The sequence below is a fragment of the Hippocampus comes genome, unplaced genomic scaffold (genome assembly GCF_001891065.2).
Source record: "Hippocampus comes isolate QL1 unplaced genomic scaffold, H_comes_QL1_v1.1 scaffold29, whole genome shotgun sequence".
NCBI classification, from domain to species: domain Eukaryota; kingdom Metazoa; phylum Chordata; class Actinopteri; order Syngnathiformes; family Syngnathidae; genus Hippocampus; species Hippocampus comes.
The window spans coordinates 1,956,333-1,980,737 of record NW_017805820.1 but is presented as its reverse complement, the minus strand read 5'-3'; the positions used below and the strand labels follow the sequence as shown (position 1 = coordinate 1,980,737).

At 44.2% G+C, this 24,405-nt stretch overlaps 1 protein-coding gene across 1 annotated transcript in view; it reads left to right on the top strand.

Annotated features, from left to right (window-relative positions):
* Positions 1–380: 380 nt before the first annotated feature.
* Positions 381–24,405, top strand: part of clpb (ClpB family mitochondrial disaggregase) — a 26,971-nt gene continuing 2,946 nt past the window's right edge. Inside the window, exons 1-11 of the mRNA XM_019886038.1 lie at positions 381–1,046; positions 1,675–1,726; positions 4,206–4,292; positions 11,291–11,394; positions 12,862–12,990; positions 15,624–15,721; positions 16,589–16,703; positions 22,294–22,371; positions 23,166–23,221; positions 23,563–23,607; positions 24,177–24,338. Of these exons, the coding sequence (XP_019741597.1) occupies positions 590–1,046; positions 1,675–1,726; positions 4,206–4,292; positions 11,291–11,394; positions 12,862–12,990; positions 15,624–15,721; positions 16,589–16,703; positions 22,294–22,371; positions 23,166–23,221; positions 23,563–23,607; positions 24,177–24,338 (1,383 nt within the window). The 5' untranslated portion in view covers positions 381–589. The remainder of the gene's footprint in view (positions 1,047–1,674; positions 1,727–4,205; positions 4,293–11,290; positions 11,395–12,861; positions 12,991–15,623; positions 15,722–16,588; positions 16,704–22,293; positions 22,372–23,165; positions 23,222–23,562; positions 23,608–24,176; positions 24,339–24,405) is intronic.

Genomic DNA, 24,405 nt, shown 5'->3' with positions numbered 1-24,405 from the left:
ACTTTATTGAATTGTTCCCCTGAAGGGCGACTTGGTTTGCAGCAGGTCACACTGACAAGCACACAACAAAACAGTCACATAAACCCAAAATAATAATATTGTTTAAATTTATATTATTATGTATAGTATATAATATAGTAAATTGCATCAAGTGCACAGACATAATACATATGAAATGTAAGGAATAGATACACACGCACACACGCACACACACACACACACACGCACGCACGCACACATACAGAGAGAGAAAGAGAGAGAGATTGGATTTTTGGTGCCACACGCAGTCGCTGATCGTGTAGTACAGTAAAGGTACACTTGCCTGACTTGCGTGCGAGGCAACGTGGGAACGCCAAGCAAAACGTTCAACTAGACTGCATTTCCCAGACTGCACCGCGCATTCGAGCACCGTCCATGCTAGGATGAGGGAAACGTTTGAATGCGTGTGGCTATTGTAAATAGCAACACAAAAAAAGGCACTCCGGCGTCACCGTTGGACCTACACGTCATCGCCATCTCGTGATTTACTCGTTGCTACTGGCACACGCCAATTTTATTCGCAGATCCTTTTGCGGGTGAGTTATTCGCCATGTTATCGTCTATTCCCACTAGGTTGTTTGCACGAAGGTCGCGTAGCCTGTCACCGTGCAGGCGCGTTCTCCAGACTAGTTCAGCCACCCATGCCTGTCAGACCATAATAAGAGAGCCACCGGCGGATAACAACCGGAACCCCATAGTGTCCACCTCCCGGGTGTCAAGACGAGGGATTTTGGCTGATGACACCGCTGACAGCGTTCACCAGTTGGCGCAGTACCACCACCTCGCCCCTAGATGGCTGTCAAGTCTGGAGAACCGCCGCAGCTCTTGGGCCGCGCTGGCCAGCAGAGGGCGCAACAACAACATGTACTGGGAGGATGGTGGTCAGGGAGCTGGAGGTGAGGATGGGGATACCGGTGCAGGCGGCAGCCCCTTGAAAGTGGCCTCGGCTGGCCTCCTATCCGCTGCTGCCGTGGCCTTCTGCCTGAAGAAAGACAGTGATGACAAAGGTAACTCAGACTTAAGATGTGGCCTGATTAAACAATAAATGTGTACAACTCATTTTGTAGCAACGTGATGGCACACATACTACGGGGTGGCAAGAGAGGAGCGATCGCCGATGGCACCACAAGCAAATCAAGCAATCTCTTCTTTGTCATTTGACCAAGGCAGAAAGATGTGAGAAAATGCTTTCCACAAGCCACATGATGGAAATTTGTTTCCATGTGTGTCCGTTTAGAAGTGGCAACTCCACCTCTAGTCGGCTTTTTATGACATCCAGTCGATTCATCATCCTCGTTCACAGGTTCCCCTGGAACCATGTAGATTTCTTCGAAGGAAGTTGAAAAATAACTTTTGGTGTGTGTGCCAGACACAACCCCAAAGGCAACAAATTTTTGTCAATGTTTCAGTACAAATCAGCTTTTCTGACTACCGGAACTACCATGGCTTTAATTCCCCAAAATAAGATTTTTTAGGCCACATTATCCAACCATAAGATGTACAGAAGAAACATTTGCTGATGTTTACAGTTTGGAATGGATATTCAACCAGCTTTATGTACGGTAGTATTTTTGTCAAACTCCCACATTGCTAATCTCAGCATTTTTGTATGTTCTTCATATTTCACTTCACAAGGTGATGCCCTTTTGGAGGCAGCAAGGACCAATAGCCCCCAAGATGTGGCCAGGTAATGAACTTGTTGACCGCACATGCACACAAATTTTACATCTTAACATATTTTTGAAATGCGAGGGGCCCACACATGAGGAAGATTTTGATAAGTGTGAGCTGTGGTGCACTCCAGATGACCAATACAGCACACCATACTCATTTTATGTTTTGTGCCAAGTAATCTCCTGAAACCAGAGTTCGTCATAGTACAAAGACTGACCTATGAGAAGTAGCACAGAGTATTCAGACTTTCTTGAAAAATGTAATCCTCATTTTCTTATATCTCAACAATTATGAAAAACTGAAGCACTTCAACAATATTCCAAGCACTTTCCTATTTGAAACTAGGCATTTTCAACTTTTGACTAAATGTGTCTTGTCTGTTTCATGCTACCTGTCAAGTTAACTGTATGCTAACTTAAGCACATTTACACAGATATTGTACCAGTGTTCATCAGAATGCATTGTTCCTTTCAAATAAATACAAATAAATATAAAGACTGCCGGCTCGGTCACATGGTTATGAAAGCGTGATGTCATATGTTGATGCAGTCCCACCTGTAAACCAGCAGATGGCAGGAAAGGGTTGCAGATGTTGGCGTACATCAGTGGGTTTTTACATTTTGGGGGGTCTCCTTGAGCCACTTTTCATGACCATATTTATTTTCAGTCATACAGATAATGATTGCTGCTCGTGAAGTAATTGTGCTATAGTTCTTCAGCACTATATGCATATTCAAGAGCTAACACTGAAATTTACTCACTTTATCCATCCATCCATCCATTTTCTGATGCGCTTATCCTCACAAGGGTCGCGGGGGATTCTGGAGCCTATCCCAGCCGTCTTCGGGTAGGAGGCGGATGACACCCTGAACTAGTTGCCAGCCAATCGCAGGGCACACAGAGACGAACCACCATCCACACTCACACTCGCACCTAGGGACAATTTAGAGTGTTCAATTAGCCTGCCATGCATGCTTTTGGAATGTGGGAGGAAACCAGAGTACCCGGAGAAAACCCACGCAAACTCAACACAGGGAGCCCGGAGCTGGAATTGAACCCGGTACCTCAGCACTGCGAGGTCGACATGCTAACCACTGGCCCACCGGGCCGCCTTACTCAGTTTATTTACTGCAAAATAAAACCTAGTGAAGTCAATCTTGCCATTTGTAAAAATGTGTCTAATGCGTAAATCGCTAATATAGAAAATAAATGCTTATTTGGAAGAACTTGTATAATGTCCATAAAGTTATACAAAAATTGGCCAAGCCTAATGCAGGTATTGTGTATTTATTTTGCACATACAGTGTACGTCCAATTTGAATATATTCATAAATTGCATGTCACAACAATTGTGTGAAACTATTGAAGACATTTGCTTGAGCCCACTGGCAATTGCATGAGGTACTATTATAACTAACAGAGCGCCTTAAATGAAAGCTTATTAGCTGCCTCAAATGTTATTACTATAATTTTCCATTGATCTACCGCACTGTAACTTTTCCTCCTGTTGTGTCTTGCACTCTCACAGTTAGCCAGCCAAAATGAACAGGACTCGAGCGTTATTGTGCCCATCTGTCAGGCTGGTATAATTATATCACACATTTTTAGCAATGTAAAGTTTACATTATAATGTGTCGCAAAAAAATGCCTTGTCAAGAAAATGGAATATTTGTGAGATCACTTCTAAATGGCCAAATAGGAGTACAATACATATTATGTTGTGTTGATACACTGGCAAAATTCAGCACTTAAAGTCGCAGTGTTGTCTGTGTGTTTATCCAAGCATGTCTATTTGCAAGCTTGGGTTACCTGTGCACATGTGACAGATGGTTTAGGTGAGAGTGCAAGCAGACAGATGTGTTAAGTGCTTTGTGGTTTGTCGAAGAATGTCAGGGGCCAGGGCGTGTCTGCTCAGACGACTGCTATATGGACTAAAGACACAGCCATTTACACCTATAGGAAGTACAAATGGAAGAAAACGCTGTGGTGCTGATATAGTTTTGAAGACCTATAGTGCTGTGGTGAAGGTTTTGATTTCTAAACTTTTCAAGCATAACGTCCTGAGAAAAACAAATCAAGGCGGTGTGATGTAGGGTGATAGCCTTCCACCGCAAAGCAGAACATAATAGTCACTCATTTGTTCCTGCACAAGTACTGCCAGGGTGGGAAGCAGATTAGACAGAGGCCATTCATGTTTACTGTAAACAAACACTGTCTGCCTGTACAGGCGTTAGAGACAACAGATGGATACACACGCACGCGCGTTCTCCCTCAGTTAGTACGGCATCGTAAAGTATTTGATGGCAGACCCTCAGGCACAGAAGTTAACACACACCTGGGTGGCACACACTTTTTGGTTGTGGGGTTGGAGATAGAGACAGAATGTGCTGGTCCACTGCACACACTGACTGCAGTGTATGTAAGTTTTGTCAAAATAAGATTAAAAAAAAAAAAGCATTGTTAACTCATCTTTCTGGTTCATCTCCCACCAGACTGTTGCAGGAAGGGGTGGACCCAAATCATCGACACCGTCTTGGTTGGACCTCCCTTATGGTGGCTGCCATTAACCGTCAGCACAGGTGTGTGTTTGTATATTTGACTCAATAGCATTGCCAGCCACAAAAATGACAGGAAATGATCAGAGCTGATGTACGTGACTGAATGACAGATCAACATTTGGACCCCCAAATAGGGTGATGGTGGATCCAAATGTCGCATGTCAAAATTGTTTTCCCAGCCATCCATTTTCTTCCACTTATTCAAGGTCGATTCTTTGGGAATCAGCTTTTGGAAGACAAAAAGGCCAACTTTTTAACCCCTGTGCCCCCCTCAGAAAAAAAAAAAATCTGAAATTTATTGACCTCAGAGACATCAAACGTTTGAGATTCATGTCTGTGCAGCATTGTCTGTGTCAAATGCAGTTTTGTTGTTCTATCACGTAGTTTATGCTCAAATATTTTTCTCTCCCACACTGAACCTGGGCTAAATTAAAAAAACTGTTCCCCTCCCTCATTTATGATACCAAGAATAATTTAGGAGTGAGCATGTATTCATTCACAGGTTGGTTTGTGGCTACAGCATGTAAGTTCAATGTCAATACCTATTTTCAATATATATCTTTTTTAATTGTGGAAAACAGAGTCTCATAAATTCAAGTCAAACGTAAGAGGTCGTGAAACAAAGAAAGCTTCAGAAAGTGGTCCAGGGAAAATTATGCCGTTCGTGTCTTGGTGCCCCATCTCCGAATCATCCAGCTGTCTGCTTGACTTATTGTGTGTGTCATGTCCCTGCTTGCGTTGTTACAGCAGGTCTTCAGAAGTGCAACTTTGAGAGTAACAGAAGGTCTTTACCCGGTCCCCCGTCTCTTGGTCCTACAAATTAAATTAGCCTGCTGGCCCCCAGAACACACACAACACAGAGAAGGGCCGAGGTTAAGACCAGGCCAAATCCAATTTCAGCACCCCCCCCCCCCCACACCCCCCGCCCCTCCATCAAGAGTCTGTGGTCATTTTTTATTTTGTGTTCAGAAAACCCCACCTGCTTGTGAGAAACATAATGTGCAATTCAAATGTGAGCATAACATGAGATGAGCGTATATGCAGCGGAGTAACAAATGGTGCTGCACAGTTCCCTTATTGTACTGTATATTTGTCTCTTTGTTAGATTATCGCTTTTCTCCATTTCCTATTACTGTGTTTAAATATTCATCGGGACTTATTTTTTGCATACACATGATTTTCATAGTGACAATTGCATCGTATTACTTTCATGTTAGAGCATGTAAGCGGTGCGCGTGATGAGTGATGGCTAGTTTGTGTGACATGTTAATGATGCGGTGTGTCAACTGTTTTTTTTTGGTCACAAATTCGATGTTTATGTCCGTACTCGGGGTGGATGTGTGTCACCGTGTGCGTTATGAGTGCTATAACTCAGCCAAGAGATGACACTCGTCTGTTTTTAATCCCGTCCTCCAACCCCCCAGTGAGCCGTCACTGCTGCAGGGAAGACAGAGCTTTGCTTGCCGCACATCCCTCATGCATCTGTTGTGCTCATGGCGCACACGTACTACAAGTCTCAGTCAGCGTGAGCGTGCACGTTAATGCACGCAAAGCCATGAAGAGTTTTTACACAATATCTTATAGGCCAACTGCCTATTACTCAGTCACACACTCAACTTTATTTGCAGCAGTTAAGTGAAAAGCCAGGAAACATTACTCATGACCATGGTCTTGCCTGTAGCAGGTGTCAAAATGGACTAGCGACAAAATGATTCTAGCCCTCCTTCACATCGTGTTTGTATTTGCCTGGACGAGAAGTCCTAAACTGAATTAACGTTGGACAGAAATGTCAATTCTTCAGACCCATTAGTTGTGTATCAGAAACTAGGAATTCACACTTATCTGCTTTAGGGTGTTGAGATGCGAGTAAAGCAACAAACAGAAAAGTGTGTGTGTGTGTGTGTGTGTGTGTGTGTGTGTGTGTGTGTGTGTGTGTGTGTGTGTGTGTGTGTGTGAGAATGAAAGGTCAGACATTCGGTGGGTGGGCATGACTTCTTGACTTAACTTTGATGTGAGGCTAAATCAGGGAGGCACAGGGACCGGCCCACTGTTTGCACTCTTAAACACACAATAGCCATCTCGATCTCTATTTCTCGACCTCCATGGTTCCTTCGCCGTATTCACGTGCACAATGAGCGCTTAGCCGGGTGTAACGCCTGTTGATCGTCCCGAGCTGTCTGCTGAGTGGCTCGATGGAGGGAGCGAACAGTGGGAGGATGAAACAAGCGAGCCAAGAGTTCTGTTCTCGAGAGAGGGAAAGTGATGACTCTGGATCATAACCAGAGACGGTGCCTATCAAATCATAATTATTTATTTGGAGCGACATCATGTGATATTGTTTTGTTTGTTTAAGCTCTTGTCATAATCTTGAGGTATGTAGCTTTTAGCCCTTTCCAAATCGAAAATGTAAAAGGTGAATACGCTGGCTTCTGCCCACATTCCAGAATTGTGTGTGTGTGTGTGTGTGTGTGTGTGTGTGTGCGTGTGTGTGTGTGTGTGTTACATCTGAGATCAAATTTGCTCCAGTGAAACCCCCTGTTGTGAAAAATGTCTTGTTGCAAACATGATTTTTTTTTTTGTAGAGGAGTTTCACTGTACTATAAAGTATGCAAAAGATCCCAAAGGAAATTCACAAAATAGTGAGGTGGAGTAAATGAAGTCTGAGTCCAGAGACTTTGCCATGGGAGCCAACAAGTGGATGTACCTACTTACAATAAAACAAATCCATACTTTGTGTCATTTCCAATTGATGCTTGAAATAACTTTCGCCAGACGCACCAGTGATCGCTTAGTGCCTGGTTAAGTATAGGTCTCCTCAAGTTGAAAGGTCACAGTTTTGGCAGGTTGTGCATGCGCACTCCTCAGTATTGTGTATGACTGCCGAGTAACAGAAGGCAAATAGGAGGTCATTGGTCTTCACGTGGCAAAACTCTATAACTCAATATTTTTAAATCAGGCCACTTTTGTTCACAACTTATGAGTGTCTCCTCCTGGCACCTAGTTGACCTCATGCGTGCAGCAGGTGAGGCAGGGTCAAGTGAGGTCCAGCGTCTGGGCCAGGTGGTCAGAGACATGGATGGTCAGTTCGACTCCGGTGTCTATTATGTTGCGGGTGAGAAGGAAATGTCTGCTTCCTGTCTTCCCTTCAGGGCAGGGAAAACAAAGACCCCCAGTCGCTTGTTTGGCACCGAAGGAGCCCAAAGTTAGAGGATACCAACTCCAGCAGCAGCGTGTTCACCAGCCAGCCACAAAATTTTGACTGCTTGCACAATATAATGATGTTCCAGTAAATACTCTGCCTTGGCCAAGATGATAATGTCATTTGGGGTGTGCGTCTCTCCGATAAAAGTCTCGATACCCAGGGGTGCAATACGATTCAAGGACGGTCTGATTTTAAAGTGGAATGATTTTATTCGGTTCAATTTGATGCATTTGTATCTTTAAAATCCAACCCAGTTTTTTGGCTGAAACCAAGATAAGCAATCAAATTATTAGACCCCTCTTTCAACTTTACTTATGGAGCATTAAAAAAAAAAAAAAAAAAAAAAACAACAACCAGAGTTGAAACAAATTACTTAAATCTGCATTTGTATCTTTAAAATCCAACCCAGTTTTTTGATTCAAACCAAGATAAGCAATCAAAATATTAGACCCCTCTTTCAACTTTATTTATGGAGCATTAAAAAAAAAAACCCGACAACAACCAGAGCTGAAACAAATTACTTAAATCATGAAACCATTAAACATAAACCAATCAAGAGAGTTCAACGTTAACGAGTCAATGTTATAACTTTTGTTTTTTTGCTGTTGGTGAACTGTGTCGCTGCTTTATTAATTAAATACATTTTACTGACATCTGATCGTTCTGTTGGTGTTTCCTTGAGCGTAGCTCCATCTAGTGGATGCATTGTAGATTGCGTCATATAATGCGGTGCGCTCAATGTATGAAAAAAAATTACAAAATAGGCCATTCTTTGAAAGTGCGCCTCATAATCCAGTGCGCCTTTTAGTGTGGAAAATACGGTCGGTTCAAATGTACCTTGAATGCAGAGTACTTAATACAGCCAAGGTCATCATGTTGTGGTTTTGTCAGTGTATGTGTGTGTCGGTCAAGAATATCAGGTATGCAGCAAAATGAAAGAAATGGTCATTGCTTTTCGAGTTGAGAACTACGTAATTGTGGCTTTGTGTACCATTTTCGGCCACAGAGGCTCCTTTCTTAATCTTCTGTGTTGTCTTGTCATTGAACTGTTAATATGGTAACTGGGTGTCAGCAATTTGGAACAATTCCTTGTTCAACCTAATTAACCTCAACATCTCTTTTGGTTTGGCCTCAAAGTAGTGCTGGAACTTCTCCCAAATAAAGTTAGTCACTTGATCAGCAGTTAATTAGTAAAACTACACAAACTCTGTTCAAAAGCTCGTTAGGTTTGGCAGCATCCTTCTGATAATGAAATCTCCCCCCACCCCCTTTCATCTTTTTAGCTGCACGTCGATCCTTTCATCCGTTGCTCCTCCTTTTCCTCCTCCACAGCTTTCCATTCTTTATCCTTGCCTGTTTACCTTCCTGATGCTATTAAACCTTTTCACGCCACCTCATTTCTTTGCACAGGCCTGCCTAGCCTCGTGTGACCAGCCCTCATAAGTTGCTGTCTCTGTGGCTGCATCGTCTGCGTGTTTGTAGAAGTGCTTGCAAGGGTGAAAGCGGAGCCCTACGTGGGTCACGGCCCCTCCTTGCCGGCCCGGTCACAGGGATACAGTAACAAAAGGGGACCCCCGATCGTCCTTTAGACCTCCTAAGCAAGGTCAGACACAAAGACGTAGCCAGCCGGTTCTCAGTCTTTTTGCTCTCTCCCACACATGTTCAAAGTACCACGAGGATGGTTCACTTTGGAAGCAAGCATGTTGAAACTGGTTCACAATGGAACCTCGAAGGTTGAACACAATCGGTGGTAGGATGGCAACCTGATTGATTTGTCCAGAAGCAAAATGGGATAATACGGTATCCGCAAAAAACCAAAAAAAAAACTTTCATTTTGCCAGCAAACTTTTTTGAGCGAAACTGACTTTTGAAGCGACCAACCGCCCGCGATCGACCCGATCGCGCACGTGCAAGCATGCACGCATGCATGTACGCGGGCGTCCAACCATGCACACGTGCGCATATGCACGCACGCTACAATGAGCAGCAACAGCCGGATCGGCCCCTAACCTGAACGAAACCGAAAAACACAGACACGCAAATTCATTTCAATTGGGAACATTGATAATGAAATGAGCTATGAACTTGAATCACGGAATGAATTAAATTTACGTCAAGGCACCGCTGTGCTTAGAATCTATCCTAGATTCTCGTAAATTGCTTCCCAATTGTACTTTTTATTGCTTAAGCAAATATCTATGCTTTGGATACGGATTTATCTTCTTACAGGTGAATCAATTGTTGCAGCTCACATCTTCAAATAGTGAGTGGCACGAATCCTCTTTCTTGTCAGAGCTATACAGCCCTCTTCTGTTGCACAGCTATCAGCCCATTACATTGCGGTCCACCTTGCCTTTGCAGTGAATGATCACTTTGCTCAATTTAAGCCGTTTCTGGCCTCTCGCTGTAACCATTTAGCTGAAAACGATCCATTAAGGCCTCTCAGGCTACATTAGACACTCGTAGGTTTAATGATGGCCAGCAGCGTTCTGGCAAGGTTGATCGCCCTCTTTCTCTTTAGAATGGCCGACCGTCTATTTGTGGGTTGTATTTGTGCGTAGTCATGGCTGTGTCTCAAAGTCAATGCCACCATCACGTGCGGGTGTAGACCGAGCGACCGTACCTGGAATGTTCGTTACGTCACAGTGAATGGTGTTGCCAAGGTAGTGTGTGTTTGATCTAAAAGCCGGTACGCACCAATGAAGGACAAGGCATATCCGCTCCCCATACGTTGCCGGAAACTGGGCTGACCCTTTGCCCCCCTACTACATACTCCTATGTACATATGTACGAGGCAGACTAGCAGACTTGTGTCTAGTGGTCACTGGGCTGTATCCACCATAACGAAACAGACAAGAGGTGAACCAAGCAAAGAGTCAAGGCCAACGTTCTTGTCTTTATGTCTGCCTTGAATGAGTGTTGCAGGCCTTTTTTCCATATGCATGGGCATGGTCCACTCGCTCGATCCGCATCATTTGCACAACATGGGTGGGATTATGAAAACTCATCAGACCACATATAGAAGAGATTTTTTTTAATGCAATTTTTTTTTTCAAATATTATGGTATCTTAAATCACAACAATTGTGTTTGCGTTTTGTGGTTCATATGCAGTGAGTTTTTATTAGTATATCGAACTGAATGCCATGGGAGAATTAGCACCATCATCTCAGTGCTCATCAACCGGGGTGTGAAACCGGTTTCAATAATCCTCACAGGTGATGCAGTATTTCTTTGAAATATCCAAACATCTATGATACACTGATCAGAAATAAGAGCTATTCTTTAAAGGGACAATGTTAAAAGAAATTAGCATCACTGAAATGATGAAAATACAGTAAATACTTACAAAGCAGGTAGAGATAAAACTTCAAAAATGAGCAGCGTATCAAATACTTGTTCTCCCCACTGTAGTAAAGTGAATGCAATTGTCAGTAATGTTTTTTTTTGTTTGTTTGTTTGTTTTTTTACATCAGTAGCAATGCTTGGCAAGTATGTTCTCTTCTCCGCATAATATTGAAAGAATAAAATCATGCATAGCGTTGCTTGTAATGCACTATAAGAACTCATCTCTACATAGAGGTGGATTTTGAGTCGATTAAACCAAGTCTATAACACACTGGACTTCCACTTTGTGGCCATAGGGTCACGGTTTATCTCAAAATTCCGCCAGATTTGGGCCAAAGTCTCTCTCTCAAACTCGTTTAAATACTTAGTCATGGCCATTTCAGATATTTCAATGACAGTCTTTTTATAAACATCATAATTTCTTAGCAGTGACTTTTTTTTTTTATTTCTTACTTTTTGCTGTTTCCCAGGGTGGTGAAGGTTCTGCTTGAAGCCGGTGCTGACCCAAATGCTGGAGATCACTTCAACAATGTTTATGACACCTCAAGGGAGAGAGGCATCCACTCACTGGAAGGTAAAAAAAACCACCAAAAAAAAACGTGTGCATTTGTTATCTATGGCTGTGATATTACATATATATGACTCGCAAGTGTACAAATAATAAGTATGCACCATTAGGGTTTGCATAAAGATTAGCATATATGCACATTTTATTTCCGGCGTATTATTCATTGCATATGTTCTCCACTAAGTAATGCACGTATTATTTGTTTTCCTCCCGAGCTGCACATACAGTCACACATACACAGGCAGGGTGGCACTGACGGGCGCTTAGTCCCCTCCCCAACCTGTGTTGGATTTCTGCAGACATATTTATATGGGATATGTATATTGCAGACATTTATATGGCTGTCAGGTTTGAGTCCACGCGGGGCCAGCACAGCGTGGGGAAGCGTTTCCCAGATGCACACTGATGGATGGGCTAGGGGGGCCTGTGCGACGCTTTATTGGGTTAGCTATGATTATCCTGCCCTGCCCCTCTCTCTCTCTCTCTCTCTCTCTCTCTCTCTCTCTCTCTCTCTCTCTCTCTCTCTCTTTTTTTTCCTCTCCCTTTCTCGCTCTTGCACACACCACATACACACTGACACTGCAGAGAGGAGCTGTTGTTGAGAGGGATGCAGGAAGTGGAAGACTGATGAAGGACAGGAGTAGGAAAGGAAGACAGTGGGGAGCAGCAATGGACAGAGCAAAGTTAAAGATGAAGGAGAAGATGCAGTGATAGAGGGAGGGAGATGGGAGTTGGGTGAAACGTTGAGGGCGAGGATGCCAGGAAATGGATGAGACAAAGTTATTGGGATGGAGGGGTGTGGGTGCCGGGGTGGGGGGTGCAAGTGATGAAAGGAATTGATGGATGCCAAGATGGAGAGGAAGGAGGTGGAAAAAATAAAGCAGGATGATGGAGTGGCAAAGATGAGTGCTCTTATGGAAAATAGAAGGAAGGAGAAAACAATATGTATCTGTTGGTAGAGAGGAGCACAGCAAAACACAACTCTCCTTCTTGGGATCATTTTGGACAACTGTTCCAAAGCAAGAAATGGGAAAGTGACTTTTGCACTTTCCAATGCTGTTGTCATTACCACACCCTGTGGAGATTTATCTGCGATGACTTTTCAAGTTGGAGAGAGTTATTAAAGATTGAAAGGCTGCAGCTGTCGAAGTCTGCTACTGTCTTCCTTTATTTGTAATCATGTATCAGTTTCTGCCATTCTTGACCTCAGAACTTGCTTGTGAAAGTCTCTCAAATTCAAACATTTCCTGCACTGTAAAAATAGTATATAGAATGTACTCAATTTTACTTCGCCAAGTGCTTTCATTAAATAAAATCATCCGGATCCAGATACATTTTTTTTTAAATAATCTATAAAGCTAAATCCAGATGAGTCTATTGTGTGTAACATCTTAACACAATACAATTGTGTAAATTCAACACATCATTTTTTTTTCAGTGTGGTAACGTTCAACTCTCGTCCCTTTCCTGTAGTGCTGGTGTCCAGAGAGGATGAGTTCAGCACCAGACTCAGCAGCCGGGCCGGTTTCCGTGGCTGTTCAGCACTTCACTACGCCACACTAGCTGATGACCTGTGCAGTGTCCGCACGCTGCTCGAATTCGGTATGTCACGCTGTCAACTGTCAATCAGAAAGTTGTGGAAGTAACCGTAAATTGGCTCGTGTGTGTGTGTGTGTGTGTGTGTGTGTGTGTGTGTGAGTGATTCCAGAGTATTACAAAGCGCATTTGAAATTGATCACTTGCTCATACTGTGTCTTTTCTCACCCCCGCTACACTCGCACCTGTCGTTGACACACACACACGTACATTCGAAGACCCTGGAGGCAGAATCTCCCCCTCAGTTTCCAGGCGAGCAGCTCTTAAACAAGCCAGGCCTAGTTGAACTGTGACCTCCGCACAGAACATGCCCTTGGGGTAACGCCACACTCACAGGAAGTGTGTCTTTTGTGTGTGCAGGAGTAAAATGTCTTTGTGCATCCAACCTGCTTTTTCATTGATTTAAACGCGTGTGTATTCATGAGCATTTATTTATTCTCGTCGGCATTTGCGGTTGATACCGTTTGCCTTTTACTGACTTTAACACTTTTTTTTGTCAAATGACATCGCTATACAATCCCTACGCCATACAGCAAGTATTAATGTCTTGTTTATATTCATGATGGATGGTGAGTTCCAAGCCGCCTGTCCCATCTCACCCCTTTGCTCCTGTGAGCACACTTAAACAAATCACCCTGTGTAACTCGATCAGATGCATACCCATAGATGCATTTTTGAATTAAAAAAAGGTAAGAACTTCCACAAAAGCCGAGACATTTGTTTTGGACCACAATTGGATTAAGGCTGAGTTTTACTGTTTCCCGTTGGGCCCCATCATTGCTTGGTTGGCGCCACTATCATGACCAATAACCATCTGGACATCGTTGCGGTCACAAACGCCGCACTTTCCAGTTTGAGTTTTTAAAAGACCTTGTTAAGTGAATTCAGAGATTTGTTTCTGAATACATGATATACTGTACATGTTTGTAGACTTTTATCATTTCCATCTTTACAGTATATCACACCATCTCTCACACACACACACACACCCACACACACACACACACCCACACACACACACACACCCACACACACAAAAAAAAACAACAACTTATGAAGCCACAGCTTCAGGACATTTTGATGTGTGTGCCATGTATGGACACTTTGTCCCATACATTGTTATTTCCCCTGTGTTAATGTGGAGACCATCCTACCGTAGTTGCCTTGGGTTTGCTCTTTTGGCCTTAGTTAGCCCTACACTCACATCTCCATCCATCACAGTCTCCTGGCTTCACCCTCGGGTCCCTCCGAACACCACAAGTCCCTCTCCCTACCTGCAGAGTTTTTTTCCCCTAGGCCCCACATCAGCCCTCCGGCCAGGGGGGCACTCCGTTGTGGACATCTCTGTATATGTGGTGGTGGGCCAGAACGGGCACACATGCTCAGAGATGCACACAATGCAGAAACAAGGACGGACACACACATGCACACACAAAGACCAGCAGGAGCTCTCTCTGGCCAGCTGCTGTGAAAGAGAAGGCGGAGGAAATAGGAGAGGGGAGGGCACCCCTAATAGGCATAACTAAAGCACTCCTAATGAACGTGTTGTGGTGTGTGGGGGGGGGGGGTGAGCCGTGGTGTGGTTGTGTGTGTGTCGTTAGTGTTGATCCAGTTATAAAGTGCTATGGCCCAGAGGGTTGGCCTGATATTAAAGCCCTAAATGATGCTATTTATTATGTTGCGTGCACGTGCGCACGCATGTGTGCCTTTTGGTGTGCCTGCGCACCCACCTTATTGCTTTCCTCCCTCATGTTTTTCAGTGGGGCGTGCCGGTATATTATTGTTAGAATCAATATCCTCATGAGCAGGTCACAATTTTTAGGGGTTTATCGATGTCATTATTAGTCTCCGCGGTGGCTGCTCGGACAAAGCAGGATCACGCTCCCATCTGTATTGATCGCACACACTGAGAATGTTTGAGTGTTGCTTACTCATCTGATGCCTCGCGATGTCCCGTGTCCATTTGTCGTTAAATACTTTTTGTCGTGAAAATATTATTCCCCCTCCCACTCCCAAAACATTTAAAAATAATAATGCTCTCATAAAGCCTTTAAAGTTGCACATTTAACCAGCTTTCCAGAATCTACTTAAGGTAACCACATTGTGGTAAAGAACCTGTTGAACTCGAACTGAACTTTTTTTTTTTTTTTAATTGGTTCACATGGTCGTACATTTAAGATATTTTTCACATGCAGTGCATCTGGAAAGTATTCACAATAATAACTTTTTCCACATTTTGTTACAGCCTCACACAAAGCACCCCAAAATGACAACATGAACAAAGGTTTTAAAAGCAGATTGAAAATGTACCAAAAGTAACGACAAACAAAAAAAAATGTACCGGTAACCAAAACAATAAAAATACTCAGAAATTGAAGAAAAGTATTCACAGCCTTTGCTGTGATGTAGGAGACGGTGTTAGTCATCGGCACACGTTGCAGATATGAACCCCCCCCCCCCCATTGGGTCATTGCATGGTCCGCCTGCTTCACTGCAGTTAGCCTCTGTGACCCCTGAGCCTGTGTGACCCCTTAGTTGACTTTTTCATCGACATTCTGAACCTGCTGCTGAGGTGGTGGCTGAAAGCGGATGCTTTTCTTTAAATTGACAACCTGCATTCCATGTGTGCTCACATACAGGTGCGAATCCTCTTCAGACCAATGGTTTGGGACACACGGCACGAGCCTATGCCAAAGAAGGAGAAGTGAGCACACTTCTGGAGGAGTGGGAGGGCAAGGTATACACACACGCATACACGTGTTATTTAGTGCAGCTCGGCAGAATGTGTAGGCAATTAGAACGACGTTGCTTTGAATATGTACAAATGTCTGTTTCCTGCTCAGTTAATCTGTTTTATTGACGTGCATCACACGGACACACACAAACACTCATCAGGAGGTCCTTACATGAATGGCAGCTGCTATGGAGAACCGGGGATGTGAGAGCTGATAGAGGTTAACTGGGGTTAAAACCTGGTCCAAGAGTTGAAATGTGATCCATTGTCACTGTTGTGCAGAAGCCACCGATGTCCAATTTGGTCAGTTTTATATTTTCTCTCCACGTGAGTCAGTTATTTATGAATTAGTGACCTGATCTAAAATGTTTATGGTGTTTTGCTCTGGCGCTACGGCTGTATATAAACTTGTCTTAATATCGAGATGAATCTCCATCACTGTAACAATCCATCCCAAATTGGTCCCTTTTGTCTCGCCACAAGCATGAGCATTTCTATGTTGCCGTTCATTTTCACCACACCAACTCCACAATTGGGCTCGTCATCGCCTTGACATCTGCGGTGGACGCACACCAAGGACACACTAAGACCGCATTTCGAGCCTGATATTTAGTCCATCGTAGCCAATACCCAATCTATGTTCCATCACCCAGCGAGACCATAGAGTTATTATGTTATGTGCAGTGCCTTGCTTTCATCTTAGAAGACTGCACAAATAGCGCGGTGTGGCACAGGCCTTAAAATCGCACTAAAACATGGAGGAGGAACCATCACTCTACGGGCTGGAAAGCGACACACGCAACCATGAAAATAAAGACCGAAATGCTGAAATAAGCACGCAATCTCAACTCTATACGTTTTTCCATCTAGTTCCAGGAGGCGCAGGCTCGCCGGGAGGCGGAGGAGAGAAGGAGGTTCCCCCTGGAGAGGAGGCTGAAGGAGCACATCATCGGACAGGAAGGGGCCATCAATACTGTGGCTTCAGGTGACTAGACGTGTGTGTGTGTGTGTGTGTGTGTGTGTGTGTGTGTGCGTGTGTGTGCATGTAAAAAGTCACAGACTCATAGCCGATTATTGTTCTCGAGCGTTACATGTAGCTCAGTGCTTCACGAACACTTGCTCTTAGGCGCACTTTTGTTTTCTTTGTTTTGTTCCCTTTCTCTTTTTCTCCCCTGCCTCGCGGTCCTCAAGTAAGAGGCGGGTTCAGACAGACCGGTGGATGCTGTAATTGGTTAATTGTGATGAATGTGCTGTCTGTCAGATGCAGTACACAGGTGCTGTGTGTGTGTGTGTGTGTGTGTGTGTGTGTGTGAGAGAGAGACAGCTGAAGGAGGCCAGGCTCGGAGCCGCCAGTTAACACGATTACTGAGAGAGGAGACAAACTACAGACTCCCCCATCCTCCCCCATTTGGCTTTCTCTCCTCAATCTTCCATCTCCATCACACCCACTCCTTCTCCATCCCCCCTTCTGCCTTTTTCCTACATTTGCTTCATTGCCTCCATGATACCTATAGAATCTTTGCATCAGCCTACAGGAAGTAACACTCTTGCAGTTTGCTCTCTTTTGGGAAACCGCGCTACAAAATTTTGGAGTCAGTGGGAGTTGATGGTAACCATGAGGGCCAAGCTGCCGATCTCTTGCAGGTCATTCCAAAGGTGTTTGAAGCTTGATTTGATGGCGTTGATTGAGCTCCGGTTTCCACTGAAGTTTTTCCGCACCAACCTCGTCCGCTTTTATGGACAATAGGAACATTGACAGTGGAGGCGGTGATTAGTGCAAAGAGGAAGGGAGGATGAGTTAGAGCACAATAACACAGCAGACAGTAAAGAGCTGATATTACACCAGGCATCCAGAGAGGCCTAGTATTGATCCGTGTGTGTCTGCCCGCGCGCGCGCAAGTGAGGCTATGTGTTATTTTTATGATGCTGCAACTGTTTCAGTTTAGATTTTGCAAGCTAATCAACTTATCTCCCAAAGGTGGAACCGAAAACGGTCAAGTTTAATAGCTTTGTCGGAGCAAAAGCTCCCTACCTGTCGCTGTTTAATCAACCGGGCAACAAAATTGCTCTGGTGAGGGAAATATTAATGTCGCTAACCAATGCTGCATGACCTCAAGTGTGTAAAAAAAAATAAATAAATAATAATAATAAAATAAAATTAACACAGACCAGGTCACAGGGAGTCACAGGTTTTGCTTTGTGTAGCTCGAGTGAGTCATGGCTCTTTGGGAAGGTGATAAATGGCCGCTGTTATCCTGGCAAATTGTCCTGAAAGCCATACAAGACGTTGCCACATTGATAAGGGAACAGTTTATTGATCCCAGAGATGTTTTAAAGTCACCACACACACACTCACACAAGTGCGCAGAAGAAGAGGGAGAGAGCGTTTTTGGAGTACCTGAGTCTGCTGATACAGAGTCATGATCGAATACCACCAAGAAGGGAGAAAGAAAAAACACCACCCATCCAAATTTCTCTATTTTCTTGATTTTTATTTGTTACAATAATGATTTTCCTACACTACTGTGTCCAAATAGGTGTAGTAGAACGAGTCTTAAAAGGTTGCAGCTTGACTGAACGACAAGGATTTATTTTTGTGGAATCCCAGCTCTTGTGCCGACCCGGTTTGTCCTGAAACATGACATTGCGTCACATAAAACTAAGCTGCTGGCGATCTATTTGTCACTCAGAAATATTTTGTCACTTTAGGAATGAAGAAGTGAATGAAACGATACCTGATATCGATCAGCTGAAAAGTACAAAGGATATGATTGGCTCCAATTCGCCATCACACGATCAAATCATGACAGCGCGAGTAAGAAATAGAGATTGCCCCCATGTCACAATTTGTTAAATTTCACATTTTTTTCCATATATATATATATGTCCTCTTGGTCAGTCCATTTGTGTTATTTTGACAAATTATCGACAAATCTCCAGTGTTGAAAACGACTCGCTCTCTTTGAAAATGCAACGTTACCATAATTGTGATATTTGAGATGTAAAAAAGAAATCAATAAAACCCTCCTCAATCAAGCCAATGGAAATTGTAACCCGATTTCCACAGTATGTATGGTACATCTACCATATCCAGAACTTCTGGAGGACACGTCTGATCACGCATCTCCAGTTAAATTTGTCAACGCCGAGTTAATAAACAACAGCCACACATCATGACGTGCCGGTGTAGCGATAACCGAATGATTTACTCGATGGATAAAGCGATGCATCGTCGATCATTTTATCTCTTGATGAAGGAAAACTTTGGTGAATGGCCAAATACTTTTTCTCTCACACAAGCAGGCCTGCAGCGACACGCGTACACCGAGTGCAAATACACAAACACACAGGAAGCAGGTTAAATTGATCCAGGTTTAGCTCTCAGGGCTAAGAGTTATTGAAGAGAATCATCCCGCTATAATCATGTTAGAGACGACCAGACCTGCCCAATACACACGCGCGCGCAAGCGAGCGAGAGAGTACTCATTTGTTGTGCGCCTCCTTTCTTTCTGTGTTCTTGTCAGGCTCCTCTGAGAAATGTCAATGCGTCCTTCTGGCAAAGTCGCTCTCAATCAGCTAAAACGCGCACAGAAGGTTACGCTGTCATTCGCGCGGCCATTGATAACGCGGACGGGAGCTTGTCACGTTTCATCTTCGCGGCCGGCTCTGACATACTCGTTTGTTTCTCGACCTCGTTCTCTGTCTGCTTATCTCCCATCAGCCCTCTTTATCTCTCTGCCCCCTCCCTCCCCTTTTCCACCCATTATCTGTGTTCCTCCCCGCATCTCTCCATCTTTGCCTCCATCATCATCATCATCATCTTTCCACCTCTGCCAAGTATCACTTCTTGACAACGAGCAGTTATTCTTGGCTACTCTACTTTAGTACTCGTGCAGGAAGTAAGCACCACCAGAGGTACTTCGCTGCAGCAGCTCGAATGCTTGGTAATTGAGCAGGAAGTGTTTCATAATGTGATTTCACTCAAGTATATGTGTAGGTAGCCTCTCCATCGCTGCACGGGAGAAATACAGCGCGGTACACTCCACACTCAAAAAGAAAAGGCCCCATTGGGTGTGGTTAGAGCCGCTCCTCATGTATTGAGTCGAGAGCGGGTAGAAGCAACTGGCGAAGCTGCAAGCGGCCCCCAAACTTGTCATGATTCCAATCACACAGAGTGCCAACCCCGTCTCATGCAAATGAGCCACTGCTCACCGCACCCTCGTCTGGTGCTCAGAGTGACAACGGAGTATGACTTTAGTTTACCGAGGCAGCCAAAAACGGAGCTCTTTGAGCCATGAATTTTACTTTTGAAGAAAAAAAAAAAGGTGAAACACCCGAGCGACCATAAAGATGGTCAAAGTATCGATTGTATTTTCAACCACGGATGTGGCACCTCATCATCAAAGTTGCCGAAAATCAGGGTGCACCGCATGCGACCTAAGCCACTTTCTCACGATCGTATATTGTGACCGCATGTCGTGATAATCCAAATTCTACAGTCTGCTGAAATGCAGTACAGACGCTCCCCAGCTCACGAACGAGTTACGTTCCGAAGGATCGTTCGTTGACTGAATTCATACGTAAGTTGCTTCAGTGCTATATTTTGTATGGAATGTATGTTTAAGGCTTATATAAGTATGTTTAAGGTTTATATAAGTATAATAAAATGAAGTTTAACTTACTTTTGGAAGATGTACTCGAAGGCTTAAGGAGATGATGGAGGGGGCGAGAGTTCCGTCTCGAACTTCTTCATGGGCACAGGCGTTTCCTCCTCCTCCTCCTCCTCTCACAGCGCCTCACGTCGGTATTAGCGGCGGAAAGAAGTACTACAGTACTCGGAAAAAGGCGCGCAATACAAAATCGAACTGACAGCATCTCTGTCCGAGAACATTTTTCGACATACCTGTACCCGCAAAAATGTTCGTATGTACCGTTGTTCGCAATACGAAAGTTCGTAAAGCGGGGAGCGCCTGTAGTCGTCATCAAATATTTTAAAGAGTGACCTAATAAAAAATCTATCGATCTGTCGGAGACGCGAGGCGCCAGAGATGTGTCTTGTGTCATGATATCCTGAAATGTATCAAGTCCCTCACGTCACATTCCCGCTTGTGTGCATCTGCGCATGATATTGAACAGAGTATTGCAATCACACCTTCACAAACCGCGACGTGTAAAATGTTCGTCTTTTTCGAAACATCGCTTGCTCGTGAGTTAACCGGCTTTCACTTGCGTAGCAACATCAAAAATGATTGCTACGTGTTGATTTCAGTAGCATCTATATTTACTCTGTTAAATAGAGTGCGTTGTCTTCACTTTGGGATTGGAGTACTTTCACACTGCAGTCTGATAGCCGTCTCTGAACAGTCACAAGAAAATTGATTAAAGCAAAAAAAAAAAAAAAACATTGAAACATCAAGACCTGCCGTGTGCACGTCGCCTAAATTCTTGAGTGCGAAACCACAGCAGATTCACTCTTGACTTGGCCGCTGTGAAGCTCATCATCCTGCCTTTGTGTACGTGCGAGTGTGGTTGCTGGGGTGATGGCAGGGTTGGGTAGGCACTCCTCTTTAAGCGAGCGTGTGTGTGTGTGTGTGTGTGTGTGTGTGTGTGTGTGTGTGTGTGTGTGTGTGTGTGTGTGTGTGAGAGGCTGCGATCCATGCTAAACTGATTTTGCCATGGCCGCGCCAGGGAGGCTAACGCAATTACTGCTGGCTAATGGCCCCGCTGACTGTGTGGGGGGAAGGAGAGGCATTGTGGGTAGCTTTCTGGAGGTCTCTCGTCTTGCCCGCTCACTCGCTTTTCTCGTCTTTTTTTCTGTCTCGTTCTGGTCTTGGACCAAAATGCATCTGACCCGTTCCTCATCCCTGCCCTAGCGACCCTGCAGCAAAGTTTCTGGGATAGCAGCCGCCGTTGAGTCAACTCAAGTCAAATGGGTAGAAAAGTCAACAAATGTGATTTTTCTGATATTATCTGCCTTTTCTCTCTCTCTCTCTCTCTCTCTCTCTCTCTCTCTCTCTGTGTCTGTCTCACTCTGTCTTCTCACTCACTGTCTCTCTCTCTCTCTGTCTGTCTCATTCTCTCACTCTATCTTCTCACTCTGTCTGTCTCTCTGTGTCTGTCTCTCTCCCTCTCTCTCTCTGTCTTCTCTCTCTCTCTCTCTCTCTCTCTCTCTCTCGCTCTCTCTCTCTCTCTCTCTCTCTCTCTCTCTGTGTCTGTCTCACTCTGTCTTCTCACTCACTGTCTCTCTCTCTCTCTGTCTGTCTCATTCTCTCACTCTATCTTCTCACTCTGTCTGTCTCTCTGTGTCTGTCTCTCTCCCTCTCTCTCTCTGTCTTCTCTCTCTCTCTCTCTCTCTCTCTCCTCACTGTTTGTCTCCTCTCACTCTGTCTTTCTCTCTCTCTCTCTCTCTGTCTGTCTCTCATTCTCTCACACTCACTCACTCACTCACTCTCTCTCTCTCTCTCTCTCTCTCTATCTTCTCACTCTGTCCATCTCTCCCTCTCTCATTCTCTGTCTTCTCACTCTCTCTCTCTCTGTCTCCCTCTCTCTCTCTCTCTCTCTCATTCACCCTGCAGCCATCAGAAGGAAGGAGAATGGCTGGTATGATGAAGAGCACCCGCTTGTGTTCCTCTTCCTGGGCTCATCGGGAATTGGTAAATCACTTCTCTGATTACACCCCAACACTTCCTCTGCTCGTTTGTTCTCATGAGGTGATGGCAAAAAAAATGCTTGTCCGCCTCTGAAAAGCACACTGCCAGAATAATCACACTTTCTTTAAGACTGAAGAGTCTTTGTCCTCCCAGCAGGGATAACAGACTGTCAAAGACACTGTGAAATGTTCAGAAAATGTACACGCATGTGCCAATTGTCAATCTATCAGTCTCCTGTAAGACTGACAGTTGTTAATAATACCTTGTCAGGGAAGAAGGGGTGTTGCAGCGTGAATGGAAGGATGACAGCGGATGACATTATAGAACAGGGCGATTGCCAGAAAAGTTTGAGATGGTGAAATGGCAGGCCAGAGAGATAGATGAGGACCCACACTGTTCATAATTCTCTGTTGCCTTCGGCGACAGTGACCGAGAGTCATCAATATTAAACACAGCGACAAGACACACACATGCGCGCATCTGCATACCAAACACAAGACATCAATATCTAATATGAGCATTTTTATATGCTGAATATTTTGCAGACAATCATGAAGTGACCTCCTCGAGATGATTGAAATCTCTCTTAGAGGTCACCACTGATATTTAGCCCAGCACTTAAAGATAGATCACCCTTCCGTGCAGAATGTTTTTTTTTTTCTTTTTTTTTAGGTTTCCCGAAAATGTCAGCTTTTTTTTTTTTGGGGGGCGGGGGGGGGGCGGGTATAAAATACTGCAAAGTTATTAGATGTGGGTTCTTGACCAATGAAGTGGACTCTCTCTGTTGTGTGTTGCAGGAAAGACCGAATTGGCCAAACAAGTGGCACGCTACATGCACAAAGATGTCAAAAAGGTGAAGTCACACCTACACAACGCACTCGCACACCTCCGGCAAGGTAACCAAAATATTCGGTACAGCTATCAGTCTGATACCATGGTAGGATTGTTGGCAGCTCTTGCATTTGAGATCATTATGTGGTGCAGATGTAATGTGTGGTCGGTGCATGCGCATGTAGTTCGAAGTCAATCGGTGAAAAATTAGCATCGAAAGGTTTCCCCGCCATGGAAGAATGAAGTGGCTTGCTTTTCATGACAGATTTTATGTAGTTGCAGTTGACCAAGAGCTACACAATATGCTCCCCTCAGTGCACCAAGCAACATGTTCTCTCTTTCTGAACCATTGTGCCATCACAGGGTTTCATCCGGATGGACATGTCCGAATTCCAAGAAAAACACGAGGTACGTTGCTTTTGCAGTCTTCTGATTCAATGTATAAATATGAGACCGTATATTTACAGGCAGATTTTGTCCAAAGACTTGCATGGGTTCCCTTAAAAAAATTCCCCCCCAGAGCATTTTTTTCCCACGGGATTCAGGTTAAGGTCAGCGGCTTTAAGATGATTTCATTTCGTTGGTCATATTCATGGTCTCAGATTTTGTAAAAACTAATTTCCCCTAAAAGAAAAAAAATCAACATATTTGGCTGGTCTGACATAGAAGGAAATAAAATTGTGAATCCACAATAACCAAAGTAAAAAGTTGCAGTTTTGCTTTTTCAATGTGTTTGTTTACATGGGTCGCAAAATGTCAATTTTGTCTCGCAAATTGCAATACGAAGAACCGCTTCTTTTGAGCCGTGATGAATTCTAATCGTGACCTGCATCTTTTCAGGAAGTAGACGGAATCTGGCCTCACACACATGTGCATTAGATTATCCTCACCTTAATTTTGGTTTGCGTAATCCTTTGTATTTTATTTGGATGCTGTTCATTGGCCAACAAGTCCTTGTCCTGTATGTCTGCCCGCAGGTAGCCAAGTTCATTGGCTCACCACCAGGATACGTTGGACACGAGGAAGGAGGTCAGCTGACCAAGCTGCTGAGGGCGTGTCCTAACGCTGTCGTCCTGTTTGACGAAGTGGATAAGGCTCACCCCGACGTCCTCACCATCATGCTGCAGCTCTTCGATGAGGTTTGCGCAAGTAGAACCACACACACACACACACACACACACACACACGCACACACACACACACACA